Source organism: Physeter macrocephalus, chromosome 11, assembly GCF_002837175.3.
Source record: "Physeter macrocephalus isolate SW-GA chromosome 11, ASM283717v5, whole genome shotgun sequence".
In the NCBI taxonomy this organism is placed as follows: Eukaryota; Metazoa; Chordata; class Mammalia; order Artiodactyla; family Physeteridae; genus Physeter; species Physeter macrocephalus.
This window is the reverse complement of record NC_041224.1, coordinates 57895184-57922183: the sequence shown is the minus strand read 5'-3', so window position 1 is coordinate 57922183 and position 27000 is coordinate 57895184. Positions and strand designations below refer to the sequence as shown.

General features: G+C 47.3%; 1 protein-coding gene and 1 long non-coding RNA gene across 10 annotated transcripts in view; one reads left to right on the top strand and one right to left on the bottom strand.

The window, feature by feature from the left end:
* Positions 1-27000, top strand: part of PARP16 (poly(ADP-ribose) polymerase family member 16) — a 47653-nt gene that overhangs the window by 10141 nt on the left and 10512 nt on the right. Inside the window, exons 2-7 of one of the 9 annotated variants that reach the window (XM_007105146.3) lie at positions 1896-2033; positions 4385-4591; positions 7361-7532; positions 8956-9097; positions 17937-17971; positions 18162-18495. In XM_007105146.3, the coding sequence (XP_007105208.1) occupies positions 1896-2033; positions 4385-4591; positions 7361-7532; positions 8956-9097; positions 17937-17971; positions 18162-18235 (768 nt within the window). In that variant the 3' untranslated portion in view covers positions 18236-18495. Of the gene's footprint in view, positions 1-1895; positions 2034-4384; positions 4592-7360; positions 7533-8955; positions 9098-10801; positions 12230-17044; positions 17411-17936; positions 17972-18161; positions 18496-27000 lie in introns of those variants that run through there. The other 8 variants (XM_024128909.3, XM_007105142.4, XM_007105141.4 and 5 more) reach the window with 8 other exon arrangements.
* Positions 119-3838, bottom strand: LOC102996817 (uncharacterized). Its single transcript, XR_002892514.2, has 4 exons — positions 3709-3838; positions 2664-2793; positions 498-649; positions 119-201 (listed from the first exon to the last, which is right to left on the bottom strand). It is a non-coding gene; the product is annotated as an uncharacterized lncRNA (long non-coding RNA).

Below are 27000 nucleotides of genomic sequence, written 5' to 3'. Positions count from 1 at the left end.
TTTTTTGATGATGGCCATTCTGACTGTTGTGAGGTGATACCTCATTGTAGTTTTGATTTGCATTTCTCTAATAATTAGTGATGTTGAGCATTCTTTCATGTATTTGTTGGCTGTCTGTATATCTTCTTTGGAGAAATGTCTATTTTGTTCTTCTGCCCATTTTTCACATCCAAGTTTTTAAATTGGATCCTCATGGATGGCCTGCAAGGCATGTAGAGATAGTTTTTTTCAGAAGCCTGAGGCTATTGATTGAATCTTTAGAAATAGAGACAGGAGTAAAGCAGCTGTGAAAGGTTTCTGATTTTCAACTACAGGGTTAAGAAATAAACCCCCCAAGGTTGGCAACAGTGAACTATCTAGAAACAGGGGAAAAAGCTACTGGTATTCATGAAGTACTAACTACATCCCTAGGAAAGGTATGTGTTGTCCAGGGAGAAATACAAAGAAGAACAGAAATGGACATACACTGTATAGACCAGACCCTGAGATTCTGTTACCTTCTTTAATCTTCCTGACAATCCACACGGAGATAGTGGGGTTCCCGTGTTAGAGAGATCGAGGCTCAGCCAGGTCTAGTGCTTTGCCTAAGGAGCAGGGATTCAATCTGAGATCTGTCTGCTCTTTCCTCTACATCCAGGAAACAGGAGAACTAGAAAAACACAAGACAGTCCTTGGTCTCCGCGAGTCCTGGCCATTCTGGGGAGAGAGTATTGGGGCTGAGTCCTTTAGGGTTTTGGAGGAGAGGGGGTGCCTGGGTTGGTAGAGGTGGGGAAGGGGCGCTCCAGGGGACTGAGTGAGCAAAGCTTGGAGGAGGTATGTTCACAGATGGCACCAGTCTGCAGTGGTGTTTTAAATGCCATGCTGGAGAGATCTGGCTTCTAGTCAGTTTTAATTTCTGAGCAAAAGCTACAGATACCTTGTAGCTCTCTGCTAGTCCAGGTCTACAGTCCCTTATCAGAAATCCTGGCACCAAATCTGTTTCGGAATTGATTCTGCCTGATTTTACAAAGGCAATATTGTCCACCTCAAGACACCTGTCACAGGCCACACCGGGTACCAGCCTAAATCAGAAGGCTCTGGGATGGATCACAGCTCACAGGAGGGCATTCCATTTCTCCAGAAGTCCTTGCTATAGTCCACATAGAGGTCCAGGAGCTAGTCTTGCCCCTGAGAGTGACAGTTCAGGTGTAAGGAGATGAGATTCACGTTGGGTGGCTGCAGGAACTGCACTGGTCTAATGAAGCCCCATGTTCCATGGAGGCTGGTCCCTCTAGTAAGAACACCATAGACTTAGCTGCCAGTGTCCTTACAAAAAGTCACCACACTCGGGGAAACCCAAAACCATGGATTCCCCACTTAGTTTCCTCCGGTCCAGATGCAGTTACCGTTCTGGGTCATCTTTACCAAAAGCATCGTTGCCTGGCTCTGTGTGTAGTTGCTATATTACCTTTGTCTGGTCTCCAGGGGAACAGGTTAACAGAAAATTAACTCATGCTGAAGGGAAAAGGCTTTGTAACCCTTTACCCACATGTGTATATACCATGTATTTGGTAACACCTCCAGCGGGGTGCATCCCATAATGAGGTATTAATAGCCCTGCAGCAAAATGTGTCTCATCAGTAGTAACACAAAGTGGGATAATTAAGATTAAATGAACCTCACATCAGCTCAGGTTAGGTTTTGTACCAGTTGAGTTACAGATAACCTTCCAGTGTTCAGAACATTTGGGGTTGGGCAGTATTTGGAAAGGGATCATAGACCTGTTGCATTTTCCTCTGAAGAAATGCCTTGGAACATGAAAGAAGTGCAGGTCTCCTGCCTTACCACTAGAGGGCACCTGGGGTTACTATCATTTTGTCCAGGATCCTTGCTAACGGAGGTTTTCCTCACTTCAGCTTGCAGATGCCAGTAAGTTACCCAACCTGAAAGAACTTCTCCAGTCCTCAGGAGACAAAGACACATGGGCCTGGAACCTGGTGAGCTGGATTTTATCCTCAAAGGTCCTGACAATCCACAGTGCAGGAAAGTCAGAGGTGAGACTTTGGTCTATAGGATCACAGATTCCTGGGCCTGGAGGGCTCTGGGACCTCTTTGTGCACCAGCATGACCTGGGAAGCTTATTGAAAATGCAGATTCCTGGCCCTTGTGTCCCCAGAAATTCTGATTCTGTGTCTAGAGTGGGGCCCAGGAACTTTACACTGGCAGTACGAAGCTGTGTTCTCCCTCTTACTAGCTGGTTACTTGAGCACTGGCACTACAAAGCTGTGTTCTCCCTCTTACTAGCGGGACCTTGAGCAGGTTACTGGGTGCATTTCAGTACCTCAGTTTCCTCATCTGTAAAATGGGGATAATAATAGTATACTTCCATCAGGGAACTGGCTGTGAGAATTAAATGAATTTTCTCACTTAGAACAATGCCTAAGGGCACATGCTAGGGGCTCAGTAAAAGTTGGGTATCACAAGCACCCCAGGTACTTCTGACAAGGGTGGACCAAACATTCCAGCTGTCAGGAAGCAAAGAGGCAGAACCTGAAGTGGTGGAAATCCTCAGGCTCTGGGTTCAAATCTCACTCCCATCTGTTATTGAGTCTTCTTTTCCCCATTTGTAAATTGAGAATATTAATATTTACCTCAGAAGGGAGCTATAATAGAATGTGTCTCACCTGCAGTATAGTCTCTGGCCAGATATTCCATAATTTGGCTTCCCTTGCTTGGCTGCGATCTCGCGGCGATGGGCTGGGATGACAAGGATCAGGGTGTAGGACAGGCACATCCCTGATCAGGTGTTCTTTCCTGTAAGCGGCAGCAGGAGTTTGTACTATTCCTCACTTAATCAGTTTTAATTTAAGAGCATTCAATTTTATAAGTTCCTGCTAAAGACAGAAATCCTCCTTAAGTGGCATAGAATTTGGCATCTCGGTTTCTGGTGTCTAGGGACATCCTCCATCCATGTTGGATGGTAAGATAACATAAACAGCCCTGGAGTGGGAGTCAGGAGACCTGTATTCAGGTCGGGCTGGGCTGCTAACTCCTAGATGATCTCTGGGTTTCACTTTTGTCATCTGTTAAATTTAGATTTATTCATTCATTTACTCATTCCTCATAAGGACATCAAGCGCCTACTGGAGTTGGGTGCTATTGGTAAAGTAAATAAGGCAGTTGCTCCTTGATTTTTGATTATAGTAGTGGAAATCCTCAGGCTCTGGGTTCAAATCCCACTCCCATCTGCTAATTTCCATTAAAATATGGAGTGTTGGGACCCAGGATTATCAACTTTTTATTGTGCCCAAGTAAGGATATTGTCTACCATGTATCATTTTATAAAAGGATATTTTAATACAAAAAAAAGGATGGTCCTGACCTCAGAATAAAGGACAGTTCTTCCAAAGAAGGGATCATGGCAACCTTACATCAATGTAAATATATCTGTTAAATTGCCCTTATTTTTGTCATGTAATCACAACCCAGAGAAAACTTTAACAGAGACTGGCTTTGGTCTGTGATGTACTGTTTGGAAGTCTTGGAAATGGTGTGGTCTCTGCCCTGAAGAGGATTATTACCCTTTAGGAAGGAGCTTACCCTTCTGTATCAGTTAACTTTCGTTGCATAACAAACCATCCCCCAAATCTACTGGCTTAAAACAACACTGATTGCTTCTCATGATTCTGTGGGTTGGCTGGGTGGTTCTTATTAGTGGGGCCGGCTCACCTGGGGCTGATCCAGGGTAGCCTCACTTGTGTGTGGGGGGCTTCAGCGGGGATGGCTGCTGTGGTTGGGACCTTCCTCTACGAGGCTGTCATCCTGTAGAAGGTTAGCAGGGCTTGTGAAGGGTTCCCAGCAGCAGACAAGGAAGGGCAAGCTCTTTTCAAGTCTCTGTTTGCCATATGTTTACCAAGGGAAGTCACATGGCCAAGCCCAGATTTAAGGGGTGGAGAAATAGATTCCATCTCCTGATGAAATCTTGGTGGAATTCCTCCTGCAAAGTCACATTGCAGAGGGGTGAATGGACAGGGATGGGAGGAAAAATTTTTGTGGCCATTTTTGTAATTTATCATCACACCTTTCTACCTCCTGAGATTATTGTAAAGATGGAATGCAGGAAATAGATGTGAAAGTGTAATGAAAATTAGAAGTGATCTTTAGTTAGAAGGAGCAATTTATGCTTCTCAGTTAGCCTACTGTAGGGAAAAATATTGTTAGAGGAAAGCAGCCTTGAGCTGTAAGCTCTGAGCTTGTTTATAAACTGATGTTTTTATTCCTGTGAAGCCAGTTCTTCTCATGAGCAGAGCCCATAGGCGTTAAGCCCAAGGCTTTAGGAGGCCATTTTGGCAGCACATTTAACCAACTTCCCAAATAAAACTTAAACTTCTTGCATGTTTTTAAGTTTGAAAAGATCCAAAAGCTGACTGGTGCCCCTCACACGCCTGTCCCCGTGCCGGACTTCCTGTTTGAAATTGAGTACTCCGACCCAGCCAACGCCAAATTTTATGAGACCAAAGGAGAACGAGACCTAATCTACGCCTTCCATGGGAGCCGCCTAGAAAACTTCCATTCCATCATCCACAATGGCCTGCACTGCCACCTGAACAAGGTGGGGCCCAAGGCTGTTGACATGGGGGGGCTGTGTGTCAGGGCTGGTAGGGGTGAGGGTGGGTAGGCTCACTAAGGCCTTGCCACTCAAAGTGTGGTCTGCAGACCAGCAGTAGCAGCATTGCTCGGGAGCCTGTGAAAGGGCAGAATCCTGGGCCCACCTGACCTTCTGAGTCAGAACCTGCATTTTAACAAGATCTCCAGGTGATTCCTATGCTGATTAATGTTTGAGAAGCATCGGTTTAAAGATGGTTCCCAGCCTTGGCTGCACATTTAGAATCACTTGGGGAGCTATTAAAAATCCCAGTGCCTGGCCGCATCCCCAACCAATGTGGGGCCCGGGCACCAGTGTGCTTTCAGAGCTCACCAGGTGATCCCAGTGGGTGGCCAGCCCTCGCTCCTCAGCATGATCCCTGGACCAGTGGCATCCACATCACCTGGGAGCTTGTTGAACATGTGGAATCTCGGGTCCACCCCAGACTACCTGATCAGAAATCACAATTTAACAAACTCCCAGGTGATTCATATGCATGTCGAAGTTTGAGAAGCCTAGGGGACCCGCCAACAGAGTCAGCCCTTGGGGAAACAGGAGAGGAGCTCCCTCCTTGAGCACCTTTCCTTCCTTTTTTTAGGAGTGTCAACCACCCCTTCTTTGCCAGCACTTATTTTGTCCCTCAGTGAGGCGAAGGAGAAAGAATACAGACAGGAGCCAAAAAGACCATCTTTGCAGGTCTGCCGTCCTGTGGAAGTTTACTTAATCTCTCGGAGCCTCGGTGTCCTCATCTGTAAAATAGGATTCCATTACCCACGTGCTGGTGCCCTGATAGGATTGAAACAGTTCATGTATGCAAAGTGCTCTTCCTGTACTTAAGTACCAAGGAAGCAGTGGCTGCTTTTAGAGGCTGATGGAGAGCGACTCTGGGGTGTCTGGAGGGCTGCAGCCTTTCCCCCAGTCGTCCCAGCATCTGCCTTGTCTGGGGGGGCTGGCTCCACGAGCTCTGGGCTCAGTCGTGGCTGATGCAGCCCCGAGGCTGGAGAGACTTTTCCAGCACTGCTGCCGCTGATTAGCACAATTGGGTTTTGCGAGGATGATGGGCTTGTTTACACTGGCTCTCAGCTTATTGTTACGGCCAGGCTACTGGAATCCAGGGGGCCTCTGCTTCACACCAGAGCCCACCTGGAGAAGTTGCCTGCAGATTCCAATCTTGTAACCAAACCTTCACTTCAGTGCCTGAGGGAGTTTGCTGCTTAGAAGCATCTCATCATAGGCCTTTGGTGAAGTGGATGCTCTTCTGGCCTCCTCTGTGTTTTCAGTGAGGGGCTTGCTTGAGGGAGCCTACCTGCCAGTTGAAGCTCTGAGATTGTTTTTCTCATAGGGATACCCCAAGCTCCCTGCTGTTGTGCTCTCCTGCTCATGGTTCTTGAGTCTAGGAATGGTGTATACATGGCAGGCATAAGCAGAAACGGATGTGGGGTCAGATCAGAGGACATCCATGTCCTTGGAGAAGGTCTGTGTTAACTTTTGAGACATGGGGACACTGTAACAAGGCCAAGGAAAGGCTTGTTTCATTTCCCCTAAGCTTCACTTAATCGGCTTAGAGTTGTGGAAGCCTGGTGCCACTGACTAGGATGTTTCTCAGTTAGCAAGTAGAGGACATTCAGTGAGCTGTTTGAGGCCATTCATCATCTTAAGGTACTGACACTGTGGCCCAAGAATAGCATCTGGATTACAGCTCATGTCAAATTCCATCCACTGGTAGCAGTTACCTAGAATGTTGTGCTGAGAAGGATTCTGAGTCAGTATGAATGAGTGCCATGATTGATATTTTTATGTCGGCGTCATGGTTGATTATTTATGTCTACCATGGACAAAGGATGTGCTTGCTATGCCTGCTGTAGCCTCAGCTTGTCGGTATTTCACCTGAGATCCTTCTCTTTCACCTGGCATGCTTCGTCAGGGAGGACACCAAATTAGCATCACCACCAGGGACCTGCCTCCTAGAATTTTGGACATTTTCTTGGTCAACACCAACACAAAGAGCAAAACTTACCCTGCCCATCATATAGGCCTGCCTTATCTGGTTACAGTTTCTGGTCTGAGAGATGCGTTTCTTTTCCAAGTAATGACTCACATTACTTCCCTTAGTCACTCAGGTGTTACCCGCTCCCTGTACATAAGGGCATGACTTTGCTTCTGCAAGCCTGTCAGTGGAACCATGCTTAACACATTCATGTAGCAGGAATTGACTGATATACTACGACATAAGGGCCTGTGACGGCATACCCACCCCCGTCTTGTGCCAGGTGTTCTGTGTGGTGCTTCATGTGCGTCATCTCATTGAATCCTTGCCCATGACCTTATGAAGGAGACACTGTTATCACCACTTTGTAGATGTAGAAACTGAGACCCAGAGAGTTTATATAACTTGCTAGCTTGTTAGAGGGACAGGCAGGATTCAAACTTGGGTCTGTTTGACTCTTACACCTGTGGTTTTCTTACTCAGCCTTAAGCACTGGAACTACTAGTTTGCCAAGTTAGTTAGCCACATCCACAATCAGTTAAACTGTTGTCAGATAGGAATGTGTTTTGTCATAACCCTATGACGATGTTATAGAATTATTTGATCTTATGCCTTTTGCTGGGAAAAAAAAAGAGGCTTGAAGATTGTTGTGTTAACAACTCTGTTGAAGAAAGACCTGTGTCATCTTGCTGTGCCAACTCTGCATTCACCCAGCCCTGTTTCTTTTCTGTTGATCTCTGCCATTTCAGACATCCTTGTTCGGGGAAGGGACCTACCTCACCAGTGACTTGAGCCTGGCTCTCATTTATAGCCCCCATGGCCATGGGTGGCAGCGCAGCCTCCTGGGCCCCATCCTTAGCTGTGTGGCCGTGTGCGAGGTCATTGACCATCCAGACGTCAAGTGCCAAACGAAGAAGAAGGGTGAGTGAGCACTTGGCCCAGACCTGGGCGGCAGGCCTCTGGGTGTCAGGCTTTTGCCTTTGGCCCAGCTTTTGGGTGGAGCACCCATTGCATGCCAAGGGATGGGCTGGGTTAACAGTGTAGGACAGGGCCTGCCTTCAGGGAGTGAGCAGTCTCCTTATGGACTGAACACACAGTGGAAAACATATCACTGACTACAGGGCAGTGGGTAGGGAGTGCCAGCTGAGGGTGCTGATGAGGTCCACAGCGGCAGCTCAGAGGAAGGGGCAATCATGGTGGGTCCAAGCGCTCAGGGAAAGCTTTGGGGTGGAGAAGATGAAAATGAGTGTGTGAGGCCAGAGCACAGTCTCACTGAAGGTAGAAACTGGATCTGATTCACTCTTGGGCACCTGGGGTCAGCAGGGAGTCTGGTACATACTTGACATTCAATAAACATTTGCTAGACTGAAGGTAAAGACTTGCTTCCACATGCTGTTCCTCCAGGCTGCTCTGGTGTGTGCTGGAGCCCCCAGAGGATGTGAGGGGCACCTGAGGCCATGGGGATGAATCCTGGGCTCTCTAGGGAGCGGATGAATAGTGGGCCACCTCAGTCCACTCTCCTGATATGTGCCTTAGATCTTTGTCCTGTGCCCCCTGCTCTTTTGCCCTCAAAGGCAGAAGTCATAGAACTGTCATTCTAGTCTCCAGAGCTGGCCTGTTGGTTCCACTGAGAAAAGGAGAATTGAGAAAACTGTCTGTTCCTGGCCTCTAATGTAAAATAATTGGAATCCTGAGGAATGGGCCCAGGTCTGACGCCACTCCCCCAAACCAGACAGCATGAATATTTACTTTTATAATTCTTAGGAAGTCTGCAAACCGTAACATTAAACATTGGGACAAAACCTTGCAACATCTGCTGTCACGAAGCTTTGGCCTTTTGTGGGTTTTTTTGTTGTGTTTTGGTTCTTTTTGGTAAAGCTTTTTCATGTTACTAAAAGGAAAGGTTTTGTTTTGTTTTTTTAAACAAGTCTTGGTACAAAAGGTGGAAATAAGTGTTCTAAGAAGCTCGAATCCAGAACGGTTAATTTAAAATGCTGTTAAAAAGTTTGTTTCAGATCAAGTCTTATTTTTAGTCCCAGATTATTTTTTTGTTATGGCTATCAGTCTGCTTCTTCCTTCTGCTTTCCCCACTCAGTTTTTTTTGTTTTTTTTTTTTCTCTTGTATCCCTTTTAGTTTCCTATTCCTTTTCCTCTTCCCGGTTGTCTGCTTGTCGGACTCTCCTATTTTTAAGTCCTGCTTCACGTACACACACAGCCCATTCCTCTGCCTCCCGGGGCTTCTCCACCCTCAGGACCAGGGTGCTTGACCCTTTTCTATTCATAGTTTGCTTCTGTTATTATTGTATCTTCCCCCTGTAAAGTTGTGCTTTATCTCCTTATTTAGATTCCAAGGAGATAGATCGCAGGAGAGCGAGGATCAAGCACAGTGAAGGGGGAGACATCCCTCCAAAGTACTTTGTGGTCACCAATAACCAGCTCCTGCGAGTGAAGTACCTGCTGGTGTACTCACAGAAGCAGCCCAAGAGGTGAGAAGGATGGTCCCTGCATGAGGTCTGGGAGAACAACTAAAGGCTGCATTCATAGTATTGGGTTCTTAGTTATCAGCAGCTCCTCTCCCCCAGCCTTAGACCTCAGCTATGTAAAAAATATATTAAGCACTCTGCTTTATGTAAGGGGTAAGAAGTGAGGAACACAGGTCGAATAAAATCTTGTCCTGGCCCTAAGGGACTGTATATTCTAGTGAAGAAGAGCTTCGTTAACATAAGTAACCTGAGGGACTGAATGAAGCCAAACTGTGAAGCCCCTTCTCCACTTGGGCTCCTGATCACAGTCTGAAACCCACTCATTGGCTTGCACTGAGAGGCAGGGTGGTGCCAGGATCTGGCTGGGATTATGTGCCGTCCAGCTTGGTCACTTCCCAAGGTGGCTGTCGAACCACCACCTGCTCCTCTCTGGACCTGAGATGCTTCGTCTTTATCTCTAAAATGGGAGTGTTGAATCCAGCAGCAGATGAGGCCTTCCAGCTCCTAAGACCCTGAGAGTGGTGGATTCCTCATGCCGTCTCAGCATTGTGTTTTCGATGGTATGGCAGGGCTCTCCAGGGTTATGGGTCACTTTGAGATTTTGTCACATTGTTGGGGGTCCATGGTAGAGTTTCTCATGGGGATGAGCAGCAGGTGAGCAGGTAAGACAGGAAAAGGGTTATTGTTAATACTCTTGACTCCTACTTGTACACACCAGCGGATTCTATGCTTCAGAATTCAGTATCTAGTAAAATCCTCCCTCTTTACATCTGGGAAATATGTACAGGGTTCCTAAGTTTGGGGGACATTATCCTTTGGTTTAAAATCATCTGGCTTTTTCAAGTTGAAAATTCCATTCCTTTCCCACTTCTTCCTGGAGTGTCTCTCTAGTGCACACTTGGGTGGTTTAGATCGTCTCCCAGTGGGCAAAAGAGGATTTCCCCTTCTCAGAATAATACCTGTGCATGTCTGAAAGTGAAAAGACTTTTGCTGAATACCCTGCCACCTGCTGTCATCTGGTCAGACACCCTTAGTGAGGTCATCCTTCTAGATACCAAAGTCTTGCTTAGGAAAAGACAGGTTATAAAATGTACAAGAGGAGCTATAAAAGGAAAGATCAGGATGAGCTCATTGCATAGCTGTCTTTGTACATTTAGAAAATGTTCTGGTGAAAGGCTTTTCAGTGCCAGGGCAAATAGCCCCAGATTTTTTTAAAAAATTAATTATTTATTATTTATTTTTGGCTGCATTGGGTCTTTGTTGCTGTGCGCGGCTTTCTGTACTTGCAGTGAGCAGGGGCTACTCTTCATCGCGGTGCACGGGCTTCTCATTGTGGTGGCTTCTCTTGTTGCGGAGCACGGGCTCTAGGCACACGGGCTGCAGTAGTTGTGGCTCACAGGTTCTAGAGTGCAGGCTCAGTAGTTGTGGCCCACGGGCTTAGTTGCTCCGCGGCATGTGGGATCTTCCTGGACTAGGGCTCGAACCCGTGTACCCTGCATTGGCAGGTGGATTCTTAACCACTGCGCCACCAGGGAAGCCCAGCCCCAGATTTTTTGAGCAAAGGAGCATGCACAAAGCTTCTTTCCATGGCTCACTCAGAGGATGAAATTGATCATTTCGTCTTCTTTGAGCCAGAAGTTGTTGCATACACTTTAAAAAAAATGTTTTTCTCTTTGTTCCAACATCAACTTTTTTTTCCCCCTGAAGCAGGGCTTCAAGCCAGCTCTCCTGGGTTTCCAGCCATTGGTTTACGGTCATGATATCCCTGTATCTGCTGCTGCTGCTCATAGTGAGTGTCATCAACTCCTCAGCTTTCCAACACTTTTGGAATCGCGTGAAGAGATGATCTTTCTGGGCCTGGTGTGGGGACCACCGCAACCATGTGCCTTATGATAACTTGTTCTGTCCCTCCCGGGCCTCACCTCCAGCTAGGTCAAGCCTGGGGGCCAGTTGGGGACCACAGGACTATTTTTATATGCCATAAATGTATCAATTGCCTTTGATGATGCTCTCAGCCACACTCTAGTCAACAGAGGCTACTGGCCCCTCACTCTTAGGTTTTGGGGGAGATTTCCTGTCTGTGCCTTCCTAAATAGTCTTAGGGAGTTGTCTTTTTTGCCAGGGCCAAAGGAGAAAGTCCTGCTGCATTTAAAAACAAAGTGTCCAGGCCGTCAGCGGGGTGTTTACAATTGCTTCTGGCCGATGTTGGCCCTTCTCTAACGCCTTCTGGAAGGCGGAAATGTGTAGCGGGGACTATAAATCACTAGGCGGTTGCCTTGTTTTGACTTGAGATACCCGAGAGGAACAGTCATGTTTCCCATAAAAATCGGTGGGATTGGTTTGAATTCCATCAGCCTTTGTGTGTGAGTGCAAAACACTTTCACAGTTTTCTCACATTAACAGACAGCCTTCTGCTACAGCTGTAACCCCTCCACCCCAACCATGGATGAGAAAGGAAGGAGTCAGGGAACCGATAGAAAACAAAGAGCAAATCAAGTCATCTTTTTCTAAAAATTACCAACTGCTGATTACAGCTGAAATGGAACCAAATGTTTGTTTTCTGATTCTTTTTTTTCAAGTAGCTATTTGACAAATTCGTCTTTGTGAGCTGAGTAAAAGGGGAAATTTCTAAACCTAGAGCACCATTTGGCCAGTGTCCACAGCCTCTTTCCTGGCCGTGTTTTAGAGAGAAGGATTTGAGCTGCAGGCCTGCCTCCTGCTCTCTTTCTCACGAACCTGCCTTGATTGTGGCCTGTTAGCCACAGGTGCCACACTGCAGGCCTTCTGTGGGCAGCTGGCCTTTGAGATAGAGGCCTGCCTCGGTGTGCCACAGATGTGTGTGGGCTGAGCCTCCCTCACAGGGCCTGCAAGTCTCTGGGACTCAGCCTGGGCTTTAAATGTTCAAAAAAAGCCTCAGGCTGCTCAGAGAGCCCTGGTTCTACCTGCTGTATTCTCTGCCCCTCCTTCCTGCCCCGTGTCAGCTGTCATGGAGCCCTATCTGATTTAGGGGGGAGATTTCTGTAAAGAATGTGGAAATTCACTTTTCTATAATTTGTGAGGTTGTGAAAAAGCCACTGTCATGGTTTTTACATTGAATATTGGAGCATTTCAGAAATAATAAAGGTATTTTCCTAATTTCCAAGTTGCCTTTGTGACTGCTTTCAGCCTCAGCACGAGGCTGCTGTGTTTTCATTGTTGGGAAAAATTTTATTCTTCCTTGTTCGAGGTGGCCGTTTGCTGGAGAGTATATATCTCCAGGATATCTATAGGCATTGGATTTATAGTTATTGATTTAGCAAATATGAGCCCCTACTGTGTGCCAGACACTAGAAATAGGAGCAGAATCAGGTCAGACTGCCCCTGCCCTCACAGAGCTGACAGTCTAGCAAGGTAGGCAGATGGACAAACATTCTCAGGAGTGAAGTTGGCATTATAGGGTATCATAAAGGAGTGTTGGAAACTACTTGGCAAGGAATCTTAACATGGTCTGGGGTCAGGAAATATGGAGGTGACACCCTGGAGCCTACAAGGCACCTTACAGGTACTGATTTCTTTAATCCTCACAACAGATAAGAAAGTGAAGGCCCGGAGAGTTGAATAGGTTGCCCAAGGTTACATGGCTAGGAAGTGGCAGAGCTGGGGGTTGAACCTGGCTCAGTGTCAGTCTCGTAAGCATCATGCTCTTCAGCCCCACTGGGCTCCCAGGAAAGGTGACGTTCAACTGAAACCTGAAAGAGACATTGGTGTCAGGCTAAGAGGTGGAGGAAAAGCGTTTCAGGCAGTGCGAACAGTGCCAAGACCTAGAGTTCCTTCTGGAGAAGCTGAAAGCAGGAGGGTCCTACAGGAAGAGGCTGTGGTGAGAAATGAGGCTGGAAAGGTGGGCAGGGAACAGATCATGAAAGACCTTAAAAGTGGTGGGCTGGGAAGAGCCAGTAGATTTTAAGCAAGGAAGTGATATCAGATTTGGTTTGCAGAAAAATCACTCTGGCTGGTGGTTGGAGAATGGATTTAGGATTATTTTGAGGATTGAAAGAACTGACGGTTACAATAGCTCAGCACAGAGCAAGTAGCTGATTTGTTTCAGCTGCTATTATTATTATCATTATTATTTGTTTTTCATGGCCCAGCAGAGGAGATGAGCATGCAAAGGAGACAGAGCAGTAATGCCCAGGGACCCTGGAACAGTGAAGTGTCACAGAGCGAAAAACGAAGGCTTGGTGAGCACTGTCAAATGCTGCCAAGCAATCGAGATTATACCTGAGAAGTTCTATTGGATTTACTGAGTTGGAGATCATTGGTGAACTTGGCCAGAGCAGTTTCCATAGAGTTCAGCATAGGGGATGTGAACAAAGTCCGACCACACAGATGTGAAATGTGCACAGTTTCCAGGTGTTCTCAGGCAATATTTATTTGAAACCTAATCCCCTTTTTCTGAGTTTTCTGTCCCCTCCCACTCCCATCCCCCCCCACAAAAGAGGTTGTATGATACCTGATGTGACCGTGGGGCAGGCACTGGGCTTACGATGGGGACATGAGGATGGATGAAGAACGGTCCTGTCCTCCAGGAGCTTCCAAGCCAGTGGGCTCCATGGGACAGGTACATTTTGATATGAGGGAAGGAAATTCCTGGAGCCTAGAGGGTTGGAATGGACAGGAGGGAAGACTAGGATGGCCACATTACGACTTTCATGAGCCCTGGGCACTTTTGCCTTCATGGGCCCCTTCCTCTAAAAAAAAAAAATCTAAAATTATACTGTAGGGGGCTTCCCTGGTGGCACAGTGGTTAAGAATCCGCCGGCCAATGCAGGGGACATGGGTTCGAGCTCTGGTCCGGGAAGATCCCACATGCCGCAGAGCAACTAAGCCTGTGCGCCACAACCACTGAAGCCCGTTTGCCTATAGCCCGTGCTCTGCAACAAGAGAAGCCACCGCAGTGAGAATCCCGTGTACCGCAACGAAGAGTAGCCTCCGCTTGCCACAACTAGAAAAAGCCTGCATGCAGCAACGAAGACCCAAAAATAAATAAATAAAATACATAAATTTAAATAAATAACTAAATAAAATTATACTGTAGGACTGTGTTGGTATAAAGATGAATGTATTACTCTTATGTACTAAAATGTTTTCTACCACTTAAAAGCTAATTTTCCCCTTCTAATTTTATTTTATTTTTTAAAATTTTATTTATATTTGGCTGCGTTGGGTCTTTGTGTGTGTGGGCTTTCTCTAGTTGCGGCAAGTGGGGGCTACTCTTCGTTGCCGTGCGTGGGCTTCTCATTGCCGTGGCTTCTCTAGGCACGGGCTCTAGGCATGCAGGCTTCAGTAGTTGTGGCTTGTGGGCTCTAGAGCGCAGGCTCAGTAGCTGTGGTGCATTGGGCTTGGTTGTTCCACAGCATGTGGGATCTTCCCCGACCAGGGATTGAACCTGTGTCCCCTGCATTGGTGGGTGGATTTTTAACCACTGCGCTACCAGGAAGGTCCCCCCCTTCTAATTTTAAAGGGAATTAAATCCTTTTCGTAACGGGGACTCTAGGCCCTATGCCTACCATGAGTAGTGGACTAGGGTCATGGGGGATAGTGTGAGATCCTTGGGTACCTGGGAATGGAGAGGCAGGAAGGAGACAAACCCTGAAGACTCAGTTCTGTTTAGCACCGACCCCACATCTAAGGCAGACCCCCTAGACCAACCAGCTCAGGAAAGGGCCAAATTGGGTTCTGGGGGTTGAGAGCTCAGGGGGCTCATGCTGCAAACACTTTCATGGAGGAGGAAGCACCAGTCTCCTTGCTGACAAACCTGCTATGGGCCAAGAGCTTTCCTAGGCGGCTGATGGCAGACGAGACCAGATGGTGGTTCAGTTGGAGCCACCTCACATCAGAGCCCCAGGTGCCTTGGTTTTGTCAAAGCAACCTCATCACCCTTCTGTCACTGATGCCACTGTGAGGGGGAACAGTTTTGGGAGGTGGCAAGTGGACCTCTCACAGGCTAGGTGCCTGCTTCTGAGAAGGGCTAAGAATCCAATGAGCTGTCAGTTTCCACCACAAAAGGAAGGATTTTACTCTGTAGGCTTTGGATTAGTGTATATGTGTATGTGAGAGAGATGTGGAGTAGGGATGTGGTTCACTATTGTTTCTTTTCATTTTGTTAAACACTGATTGTCTGCAGAACCGGTAGTGGGTGGGGAGGTTGTGATTTTAAAAGCCCAATTCAGATATTTTTCTTTAGAACATGCCCCCATGCATCTGAGCCCATTCCTGCTGCTAAGCCCAGGAGGTTTGTACTGGCTTGGAATCAGCCATACTCACCCTCCCCGTTGCCATGGTGATTCTTGGTAGGGAGTGGGGCAGGAGCTGGATTCAGCTCCCCAGAAAAAAACCAGGACCACAGCCCTCCACTCTTCTCCTCTCCACCCTGCCCCACCTCGTGAGTTTTCCATCTCTTGGCCTTTGTTTGTTGTGGCTTTTGTCAGTCTCTTTCCTCTGGATGGGTTACTGTTTGTTTCCAAACTGTCTGGGGCTGTGCACCGTGCAGACAGTGACCTGGGCTGTCTCTAGCCCTGATCTGGTTAAAATAAGCCCCTCCTTTGTGTGAATCTCCAGCCTGATATGTGGAACATCCAAAATAAATCGTGACATTCTGAAGCGAGATGGAAACCACCATTTCCACCCACTCCTGCTGGCACTTTTACCACCTGGATAGAGTTTTTAGAAAATTTCCAGTATTCACTGCAGCGCCCCCATAGTGCAGCCCTGAGAAGGAGAAGCAGCATTTACTGAATACCTACTCTATACCAGCCACTGGGCTAGACTTTGCTTGTGGTAATAATCTGGTGGTGAAGGTGATGTTTCCTGCACTAAAATTTAACTGCAAGCTGTTTGAGGGCAGGGCCTAGGTCATCTTTGTAAACCCAAGTATCTAAGACATGGTGGAAGTTCAAGAAAAGTTTGTTGACTGAATAAATGGAGGAAAGGATACAAGAAACTTCTTCGCCATAGTAGAGGGTAATGTCAGCAAAGGTGACTGAAGACAGACGAGAAAAAATTCACTGGCAAGCCAGCGCGGATGGGTGAGGGTTTCAGAGAATTTTGTGTACATTTATTGCTTGATTTCAGGGAGTCTCATTTGCTCTATGTCACCAAAAGTACCTTTTGGGAGTAGAGTTGGGTGGGCAGAACAGTCTTTTAAAAGTTTCATTTGAAAGACTCAGACTTAAAATGCAAATGGTCCTGAGAGATTAAACTATTGATTTGATGCTTATTCATACACACGTGTAAAGGACTGATGAGGAAGCCTTTCTTAAGAACAGGTTTTAGTAAGACTTGTGGAGCTGGGGGTGGTGGAGGGGGCGGGGGAGAGGTAAGAGAGGAAGAAATCACTGGAGATTCAAGGGTGAGAGGAGCTTCGACCATGTGAGGAGGTAGGGGGAGAGGGCTGGGGCCACTGGAGTCAGAGTTTGCTTGATACCCGATACCCCTTTGGCTCAGTGAAATAAGCTTGCGGTGCTGACAGGCCCTTCCAGCCCTGGCAACACTGGTCACTTCAGTCAAACTGCCTGCTCGTGGGACAAGAAGGAGACAAGGCCAGTCTGAATTCCTGGGAAGTATGGATTGCAGACCAGTTGAAAGGTGTAGTTTGTTTTTTTTTTTTACTGTTCTTAAGCAAGACCAGGCTATCCCAAATGGGTCCATAACACATTGTCTATCAGAGGTGTCTAGGGATTTAAAACTAGCACATCAATAATATTTTTAGAGGGCTTGAAGGTGCTTGAAAAGCATTTGTCATCTTAGTTTTTGACCCACTGATTTCCTTTGTTTGACATCTGTTGTTCTTGTCGCCTGTGGTCCATATCACTCTCCTGGTACCTACTGCAGCTTCTCTGTGGGGAACCAACCTCTTTTCACTCTCACTGGATCTTGGTAAAGCTGACTGCCCCTCTCACCCACACACTCTAGGGGTGGACCAGTGGCTGAGGCCTGAGCCAGTCAGCAAGTTGCACCCCCCTACTTCTGCCTCAGTGATCGGTTCAGACATGGGCATATGACCCAGTCAGAGTCCACAGGAGATTTGTTTTCGGGGGCTGCTGGGAAAGAGTCTTGCCTTCCTCCTGATGCCATCTTGCTGCCTCGTGAAGCTTCAGACTGGCGCCAACACCGTGGAAAGTAGAGCCAAGAGAGGAAGAGGAAGAGTCATGATGATGATGATGTTTGAGTACTGAATGCAGTCATGCCTAAAGCTAGGCCTTTCACTTAAGTGACCAATGAATTCCGCTTTTTAACAGAATTTAAATTGGGTCTTGGGAATAAAAGGAGGGGGGAGTCCATAACTTATACCCATTATCATCCCCAGTGCTCCATTATTTTTGGTGTAAACCTTTTATTGAATATAGAAAGATGTGGTTTTCAGATGTGTGAGTCAGGATTGATGAATTTTGACTGTCCTCACCCCTGGGCTATACCCACAAGGCATTCAAACCTGTGCAAAATGAGAATCGGGCAAGTCACACAAAAAAACACCATGTTCTGGGTTATTCTGCAGCCTGAGCATCAAGATGCTTCCTTGGGTCACTTGGACTCCTCCAGAAAGTCTTCTGGCCTAGGGAACCCCAGAGCACTCTGAGGTCTGCGAGCAGCAGTAGGTAGATGTGACCAGGGTCCGGGGTTATAAACTATACTGGAGGGTCCTGGCCCTCAGGAAAACCAGAGCTTGGGTCTGTAGCAATAGAAGGAATGATGGAGAAAGGCACTACCATTTATTAAGTGCCTCCTGCATGATGGGCCTATTGAAAGAATTATTTAATCCTCACAATATCTTTTCAAGGCAGATACTATTACCTTTGTTTTATAGGAGAAGAAAGAGGCTTGGAGAGATGACTACCCAAGGTGAGAAAGCCCAAAAGAGGCAGAGCCAAAGCTGACTAGCTGCAAGGCCGCAGCTGGAGGGGCTGCCTGAGCAAAAGGGATCTGGGCTGGTGGTGTAAGGATGCTGGAGTGGGCAGTGCCAGCTCAAAGCATACCAAATGAACTCCCTCCCCAGGTGAAGACTGTTAACTCTGCCGTGTCTCATAAGCAGGTGGCACCTGGATGCTGGAGGTGGGACCTCGGAAGTCTCCATCCCCGCCCCGCCCCCAGCGGCCACACTATTAATGAGAGCTTCAGGCTCGGCTCCATTGACCCTTCCAGCTCTCTTACTGCAGACCCAGGAGGTGAGCTCTGAGGTGCACATGGCACTGAATGTGGGGCAGGGAGGGGCGGCCTCTTCCTTCCACCCCCACTGCCTGCTCAGAGCTTGGGCCATCAGCCTTATCTGATTAAGTTGACTTCTTCTAAACCTTGCATCCAGGGGCTGCCAGCAGCCAAATCCCCCTGAATGAGATGTTCCCGACATCAGAGAATAAACAGCCTCCCCTGTCCAAACAGCTGTGCTGAGCAGCATTCCTGTCTCTCAGCCTGCTCGGCTGGGTGGGGCTGCAGCCCTGTGTCTACCTCCAGCGGAGGCCTGGGGGACCTGGTGAGTGGCTGGAAGGGAGAGGGGAGGTGGCCATCTGTCTTCAGACTGCACAGGACATTCCTGTTCCTGAGTCCCCATTTTGCCCCATTACCAAGCATCTCAGCCTCAGCCACTCCTGGCACAAGCTCTGTGTTTGTAACAATGACTCTGTGACTTCAGAAGAGGTCAACACCAGGCCACTGTCCCTGGGTTTGGAGCGCCTTCACCCTTGCGCAGAGGCTGCCTGGCGAATTTGAAACTCATACATCATTCTAGCTAGATCTGAAGGCATCACACCCACATGGCTTGTTTTACAGAGGTGGACATAGTGAGTCAGTGCAGAAGCAGGGTGAGACCCCGGGCCTTTCTTGCTATCCACTACCTTGGGATGTTGTGGCTAGAATGACGTGAGGGGCTCTGAGTGAGAGGCATGGCCCACGTTTTTGGAGAGGAGCAAACGTGTTTTCAACCTATGCCTGTTCTGGAGATCAGGCTTGCGGCCGAGCCATTTCCTGAGGAAGCAAGGCCTCTGGAAAAGCACTGTTCACCAGCCCCTCCAAAATCATCCTGTTGGGAGTGGAGCTGGGACAGCAGGACCTGAGTGGGGCTCTGCCACTGTCCGCAGTCCAGCGTCCAGTGGAGGCTTGGCCAGGGTGTGGGAAGCGGCCAGGGCCAGAGGGCAGATTACTTGGGAAGGGGGAGCCCCCCAGCACACAGCATCTGCTTCTCTACCCTAGGGCTCTGGCCTGGACTGTCAGGGAGGAGAGAGAACAGCCTACCTCAGCCTGTCTGCAGAAGGAATTCCTCTAGGAGCCCCCTCTGGCCACAGACAGGAGGAGAAGGGAGGCAGACAGGAGGAGGAGGGAGGCAGACAGTGTGGGAGCCCAGGGCAGCCTGAGGGTCTCTGTGGACAGGTGTCTTACTCAGTCTTCCTTGGGTCTATGGCTTTGTCTTCATCAAAGCTGCATGTATCAGTGTGGATTCATGTGACTGTTCCATGTTTGTATGTGTAGGTGGCTATATTTCTGGTTGGAGTTGGATTCCTCAGTGGGAAAGTGTATACTTATGTGTTTGTCTGCATGTGTATATGTCCACCTCTCTGTGTAAGCTCGTGTGTGTGGGTATCATCAAGGGAAAGTGTGGCCTCTGTGTCTTTGCATAGATGAGTAGGTTTACGCCTACCTACAGGTGGAAGTGCACATGTGAGCATTTAGGTTATTTTAGTACAAACATGGACTTGTCTTTGTAGATGTAAGTTTAGGCATATGTGTCTTTGGGAGCGTGGGCATGTATTTGTCACTAATATATTGGTGAGTCTCTGAAAGCATGTATGCCTGTCTATTTATATTTGTGCAGAAGCATTCATTCACTCAATCTTCGATTCATTCATAAAGTGATTTGCTCATTTACTAACAGACATCTTTAAAGTGCTTGTGCTGTGACTGGGCCCACACTGGCACAGGGCAGTTAGAGAGGTGTCTAGGGTGGCTCCTAACATTTGAAAGACCCAGAGCAAGAGCACAAATGAAGGCTTATGTTCATGTCTAAATATTTAAATAAGTCAAAACAACAAACAGCTAAATGAAAGACTCAATCCTAGTAACTGGAGGGCTGGGTTTGATTTTGAATTCCTGGCTCCTCTGAGTTTCGTGCTGGAACACAGCAACACAGAGCAAGTGGCCCCAGCCTCTCCTTCCCCATCCCAGCTCCGTCCTGTACCTCGAGAGGCCTTGCATGCATGCGTGACTCCTCACACGTGTCCAAACTCCAGGCATACACCCCACCCCTTGGCCACCCTTTGGGCCTAGGGGTGCCCGCACCATTGGCAAAGTCTGCCCATATGGCTCTGAGCAGGAAATAATAGGGTCCCATGTACCTGATTTGTAGTCTAGGAGTGGGGCATGGGCTGCCAGTGGGCCCATCCTCTTGACCCCATGGACTTCTCACTGTGTGGGATGGAAGGGGCCAGAATAGAGCCAGAGTGTGGCCATCTAAAGGGTAGTCCTGGGGACTTCCCTGGCGATCCAGTGGTTAAGACTCCACGCTCCCAATGCAAGGGGCACAGGTTCCATCCCTGGTCAGGGAACTACGATCCTGCATGCCAAGTGGCGTGGCCTAAAAATAAAATAAATAAAATAAAATAAGATTAAAATAAAATAAAAAACGGTAGACCTGGAGTAAGGACCCTTCTTGCCTGTTTCCTCATGGAACTGTGTCTCTGCATGTCTGCCTGAGTGGTTGTCTGTGTGTGGCTATATATGTGTTTCTCTTTGTCTTGTCTTCTAGAGGGCAGAGCCCACAGCTTTTCTCCCACCCTTCCCTCACCTGACTTAGTGAGGACTTAGGGCTGTGAGACAGGCTGGGGTGGTGGGAGGAACACTGACCTAAGTCTGAGCCACTGTCCTATGCTCAGCTCAGACTCACTCTGTGATCTGGCCTCAGTTGCCTCATCTTTTAGAATGGAGAGGTTGGATGACCATGTCTTTAATTTACAGGCTTGCTTGCTTTACAGAAGGAGTAGGATTGATTTCCTGAGTTAATTACTTTCTAGAAGTTTTAAATTGGGAATGCCTAATTGTAGATGGTCTATGTTCAGACAGAACCAGGTTTGAATACCAGCTTTGCCATATGAGTTGTGCCTCCTTTAGAGTTACTTGATCTCCCTCAGGGTCATTGTGAGGATTGAATAAGATAAATGTGTGTAAAGCGTTGAGCACCATGCCAGGCTCACAGTAGATGTTCAAAAAACCTTCGCTTCTGTCCTGATACAGGGTCTTTCCAGCTTTCTTACCTTACAGATTCTGTGTTAGTAGACATGTTGACTAACTGAGATAATTGGAACCACATGTTTAGGGATTTCTGGTGCTATGTTGGTTGGGGTGGGGGGAGGACAGTTGGGTGAGAAAGTCTGGCCCTTTCTTAAGTGCCTTCTAAGAAGCCGCCATCTCAGATCTGTGTGTGAGACGTTCCCTCCACCCCATTCTCTGATGTGGATCCTTGACATTTTCTTAGTCTTACGAAAAACACTATGAAACACAGATTCAATGCCCTCTTCTGACCTGATTCTTCCCTGAGCCCATCCCCGGTGTCACAAGATGCTGAGCTAAGTAGGATCAGGCCACAGGGAAGAGCTGGGTCAGGTAAGGCCTCAGGCTGCCTGACATGTCTGGGCCTGTCTGACCAGCCCCAGTAGTGGGCAGACCCCTCTAGGCAGAGGGCACCTGTCTTCCATGATTGATAGTCCTGGGAGGGTATCACTGTGCTCCTGGTGCAAGTGGCCTTAGGATCCTGGAGCACTGGGGAGACCTCCAAATCCCCTGTCCCCTCAAGTCTTTTAGAGTGGCTGAGTTCCAGCAGGAATAACACGGAGAGTGTGGGGGGAGGGCAGGTGACAGCATCTGTCAGCCAGGGCAGGTGGGGGTGACCATCTTGGGAATCCCCTGCAGCCTGTGAAAACTGGCAGCTCTTGGGCTCTCCTGAAATATCCCTGACCTGGAGGGAATGAGGGAGGGGTCTAGGGCCTAGCCAGGGTTGCTGAGTTGAGAAATGCTCTGAGTATGAGCTCAGGGTGGCTAAGGCCCTGAGGGAGGCCTTCAAGGAAAGGGTCTGCCCTAGAGGTCGTGCTGGCCATCCCTCTGACTCCCCACACAATGGGTGTTGGAGAATTGGTTTGATGATCTCCCAGCTCCAGGGATGACTGGGAGGTGGGAGCAACTTAACCTGCAAAAGTCCTTATGGGGGTTATTTTGATATGCCCCTGTCATCACTGGGCTGCTCTGTCTGGTGCCAGAACTAGGAATTTTCCTCTTTAAGAAAAAATTGAAAACAAGGGCGCAAGTGGGTTGAGTCCAAAGTAATGTGTTTAAGGAAATTTCTGCTTCATGCTGGCTAGGACAGGGAATATCTGGTCAAAGAGCTGCTGATGGCCAGGGTCTCTGTAAGTAAACAGACCGCCTCCGATGGCCTCCCTGAGCTCATTTCCCTCAGCAGTGTGCGAGGAGGATGATGTCACCAGAGCAGGGCCTCCTGGTCATGGAGTTTGTTGGTGAGCCGGATGGAGGCCCAATTATAGCTGGCGGTCTAGCTCCTGCTTCCCAATTACTGCAAACAGCTGCTTCCCATACAAGCCGTTCTGACACCCTCCTACACATACTCATCTGTGACAGGACTCCAGCCATATCTATGACCCCACAGCCGGGGGTGTTCCTGGGGAAACTCGGGATTAACTGTGAAGTCCCCAGCTTCCATGCAAGGCCTCTTCTTCAACCAGAGCTGGGCCTCCTCTGGTCTGTGGAGAGGGGTACCTAGGTTGGGTTCAGTTGCAAGAAGTGGCCTCTGGAATTACAGGCCCATGTCCTGCCCCCGTGGTGAGCGGGCAGTGGCAACATGCACCACCACTTGTCTCCTGGGGCCAGACAGCCAGGTCCATTGGGGGAGTTTCCATGAGCGAGGGCCCAGGTCAGGGGAGGCTAGGAAGTGGGGTGGGGAAGAAGCCACAAAGCTCTCTCTGTGTTTCCTGCACAGGCTCTTCCTAAGCACAGCAGTCGCCAGGTAAGGCTTTTATGGGGTTTGGAAGCCCTGCAGCAGAGTTGCTGAGGACTAGCTGCCAGAGGTTGGGTCATGCTCTGTAGCTTTCCCCCTATTCACCCTGTACCACCCTCACTTCACCTCCTGGCTGGGCAGTGGGGAGCAGTGAGCCTCCAAGGAGGTGGCCAGAAGCTTCTTGGGGGTGGGCCTCGGCTTTTTATTTCTTTGTGTCCCCCAGAATCCTGACTTTACAGGGGACTTATCAGTCACACAGACCCACCCCACAGAGCAACCAGTCCACTTAAAGCCTACCTGACCTACCTCAGGCTGACTGAAAACCTCAGACTGGGACTTCCCTGGTGGTCAAGTGGTTAGGAATCTGCCTTCCAATGCAGGGGACACAGGTTTGATCCCTGGGTGGAGAACTAAGATCCCACATGCAGCGGGGCAACTAAGCCCATGTGCCGCAACTACTGAGCCCGTGCACTCTGGAGCCCGCGCACCACAACTAGAGAGAAGCCCGTGCGCTGCAACGAAGAGCCCGCACGCTGCAACTAAAACCTGACACAGCCAAAAATAAAGAAATAAATAAACAAACGAACCCCAAAACAAGCAAAAAAACCCTCAGATTGACTGGCAAGCTCACAGAAGACTCACTGCCTGCCTGATGTGCAGCTTGACTGACGAATAAGTCTACTTATTCAACAAATAATAATTGAACACCTTGTTTGTGCCCAGTTATCCCGGGTGCAGGGGATATAGTGAACAAGACAGAAAAGGTTCCTGCTCTTAGGGAGCTGACAGTAAGTAAACAAAACAATGACAGAGTGTGGTATATATGTTATGAAGGAGTAAACAAAACAATGACAGAGTGTGGTATATATATTATGAAGGAAGTAAACAGGATTCTGTAGGAGAGAGTATCCATCAGGCCCTACCCTGCATATAATGGTCAGGGAAGACCTCCCTGACACATAATCTGAGAACTGGGGGATAAGAATGAGAAAAAAACACACAAAGAGCCTGTGGAAGAGCTTTCCAGATAGAATGAAAAGCAGTGCCGAGGCCTTGAGATGAGGAAGAGCTTGGTGTTATCTTGGAATAACCAGAAGACCAATTTGACTGGAACATGGTGAGCAAACAGAGGGCGGCATGTAGATGAGGTTGAAGAGGAGGCCAGAGCAGACCAGACAGGGCCTTGTAAGCCTCAGTAAGGATTTAGGTAGGTGCGAGGGGAAGGCCCTGAGGACTTTAAGCAAAAGTATGACACATACTCAAGAAGAAATAGATAACCTGGATAACACTCTCTCTACTATAGAGATTGAATTTATAGTTTCAAATCTTCCCACAAAGAAAACTTCAGACCCAGATGCCTTTATTGGTGAATTCTCCCAAACATTAAAGGAAGAAAAATTACCAATTTTATATAAAATCCTCCAGAAAAGTGAAAAGGAAGGAATACTTCCCAACTCATTCTGTGAGACTAGCATTACTCTGATACCAAAACGAGATAAAGACATGCCAAGAAAGCAAACTACAGACCAATATGTGTCATAAACATAAATGCAAAAATTTAATCAAAATTCTAGCAAAGTAAACACAATACATAAAAGGATAATTCATCATGACCAAGTGGGTTTTACTCAGAAATGCCAGCTTGGAGAAATGTTTGAAAATCAATTAATGTAATTCACAATATTAACAAACTGAAAAAGAAAAAAAAATCACCTCAGTAGATGCAGGAAAATGATTTAACAAAATCCAACATTCATTTTTGGTAAAAACCTTCAGCAAAGTAGGAGAAGAAGGGAAGTCCCCTAATCTGGCATCTATGAAAAACCGAAGGCTAACACATAATAGTTAATGGTTAAAGACTGAATACTTTGCCTCTACAATTAGGAGTGAGGCAAGAATGTCTGTTCTTACTACTTCTGTTCAACATTGTACCAGAGGTCCTAGCCAGTGCAATATAGCAAGAAAAATTAATAAAAGGAGAAGAGGGACTTCCCTGGTGGTGCAGTGGTTAGGAATCCGCCTGCCAATGCAGGGGACACAGGTTCGATCCCTGGTGTGGGAAGATCCCACATGCCGCGGAGCAACTAAGCCTGTGCGCCACAAATGTCTGTTCTTACTACTTCTGTTCAACATTGTACCAGAGGTCCTAGCCAGTGCAATATAGCAAGAAAAATTAATAAAAGGAGAAGAGGGACTTCCCTGGTGGTGCAGTGGTTAGGAATCCGCCTGCCAATGCAGGGGACACAGGTTCGATCCCTGGTGTGGGAAGATCCCACATGCCGCGGAGCAACTAAGCCTGCGCGCCACAACTACGGAGCCTGCTCTCTAGAGCCCACAAGCCACAACTACTGAGCCTGCGTGCCACAGCTGCTGAAGCCCACGTGCCTAGAGCCTGTGCTCCTCGACAAGAGAAGCCACCGCAATAAGAAGCCCACGCACCACAACGAAGAGTAGCCCCCGCTCACCGCAACTAGAGAAAGCCCGCGCACAGCAACGATGACCCAATGCAGCCAAAAATAAATAAAATACATAAATTTTTTTAAAAAAAGGAGAAGAATAACTGGGTCATATGGGAGGTATATGTTTAACTTTTTGAGAAATTGCCAAAATGTTTTCCAAAGTGTTTACACCATTTTACATTCCCACCAGCAGTGTAGGAGAATTATAGTGTTATATATATATAGCATGTGCCACATGCTTTCTAACACTTGGTAAGGTCAGTCTTTTAATTTTAGCTTTCCTAAAAGTGGATGTGTAGTGCTATCTCATTGTATTTTAATTTACATTTCCCTGATAGCCAAGGAGCATCTTTTCATGTTCTTATTTGCTATTTGTATATCTTCTTTGGAGAGGTGTCTGTTTAAAGTTTTTTGCTCATTTAAAAAAATTTTTTTCCTGTCTTCCTATTGAGCTGCATATATTTTAGAATATATTCTAAATACAAATTCTTTCTTCATGTATTCTAGGCCTATTCTTTCTCCATGTATTGTAGGTCTGTAAAGAGGTTTTTAAAAAATATGTTCTAGATACAAGCCCTCTGTTGGATATATGTTTTACAAATATTTTCTCCAAATGGTGGCCATCTTTTTATTTTCCTAGTGGTTTCTTTTAGAGAGCAAAAGTTTTAAATTTTAATGAAGTCTAGTTTATTGCCTTTTTCTTTTATTGTTAGCACTTTTTGTGTCATATCTGAGAACTCTGCCCAACTCAAGGTTATAAAGATTACTGATGATTTCACAGGTGTATACCTATGTCAAAACTTATCCAATTGTATACTTTAAGTGTATGGTTAATTGTATGTCAACTATACCTCAATAAAGTTGTTCAAAAAGCTGCAACCTGATCTAATTTTTTAAACTCATTCTGGCTGCTGTGAGGAGAAGGGACTCAGGCGATGGGGGGTAAGAGTAGAAACTGGGGGTGGTTAGGAGGCTGTTACAGTCATCCTGGTAAGAGATGCTGGTGACCATGGAAATGAAGAGGAGTAGACATATTTGAGAAACATTTTGAGACCTAAATAACAAGACTTACTAACAAATAAGATATGAGAGAAATGGAGAAATCTAGGATGGCTACCACATTTCCCACTTAAGTGTTGAGTGGCTGGAGATGCCTGGCCAGGGAGATTTGGGGGTGGAGATGGGAGTGGAACCAAAGTCCTCTTTTTGTCTACGTGTGAAGATGGCTAGGCTTCATGAAAAGGGTCTGGGTGGAGATAAAATTTGGAGGGTATTAGCAATTAAATGGTTTTTTTTTTTTTAAGATTTTTTTTTTGATGTGGACCATTTTCAAAGTCTTTATTGAATTTGTTACAATATTGCTTCTGTTGTTTTTATGTTTTGGTTTTTTGGCCATGAGGCATGTGGGATCTTAGCTCCCC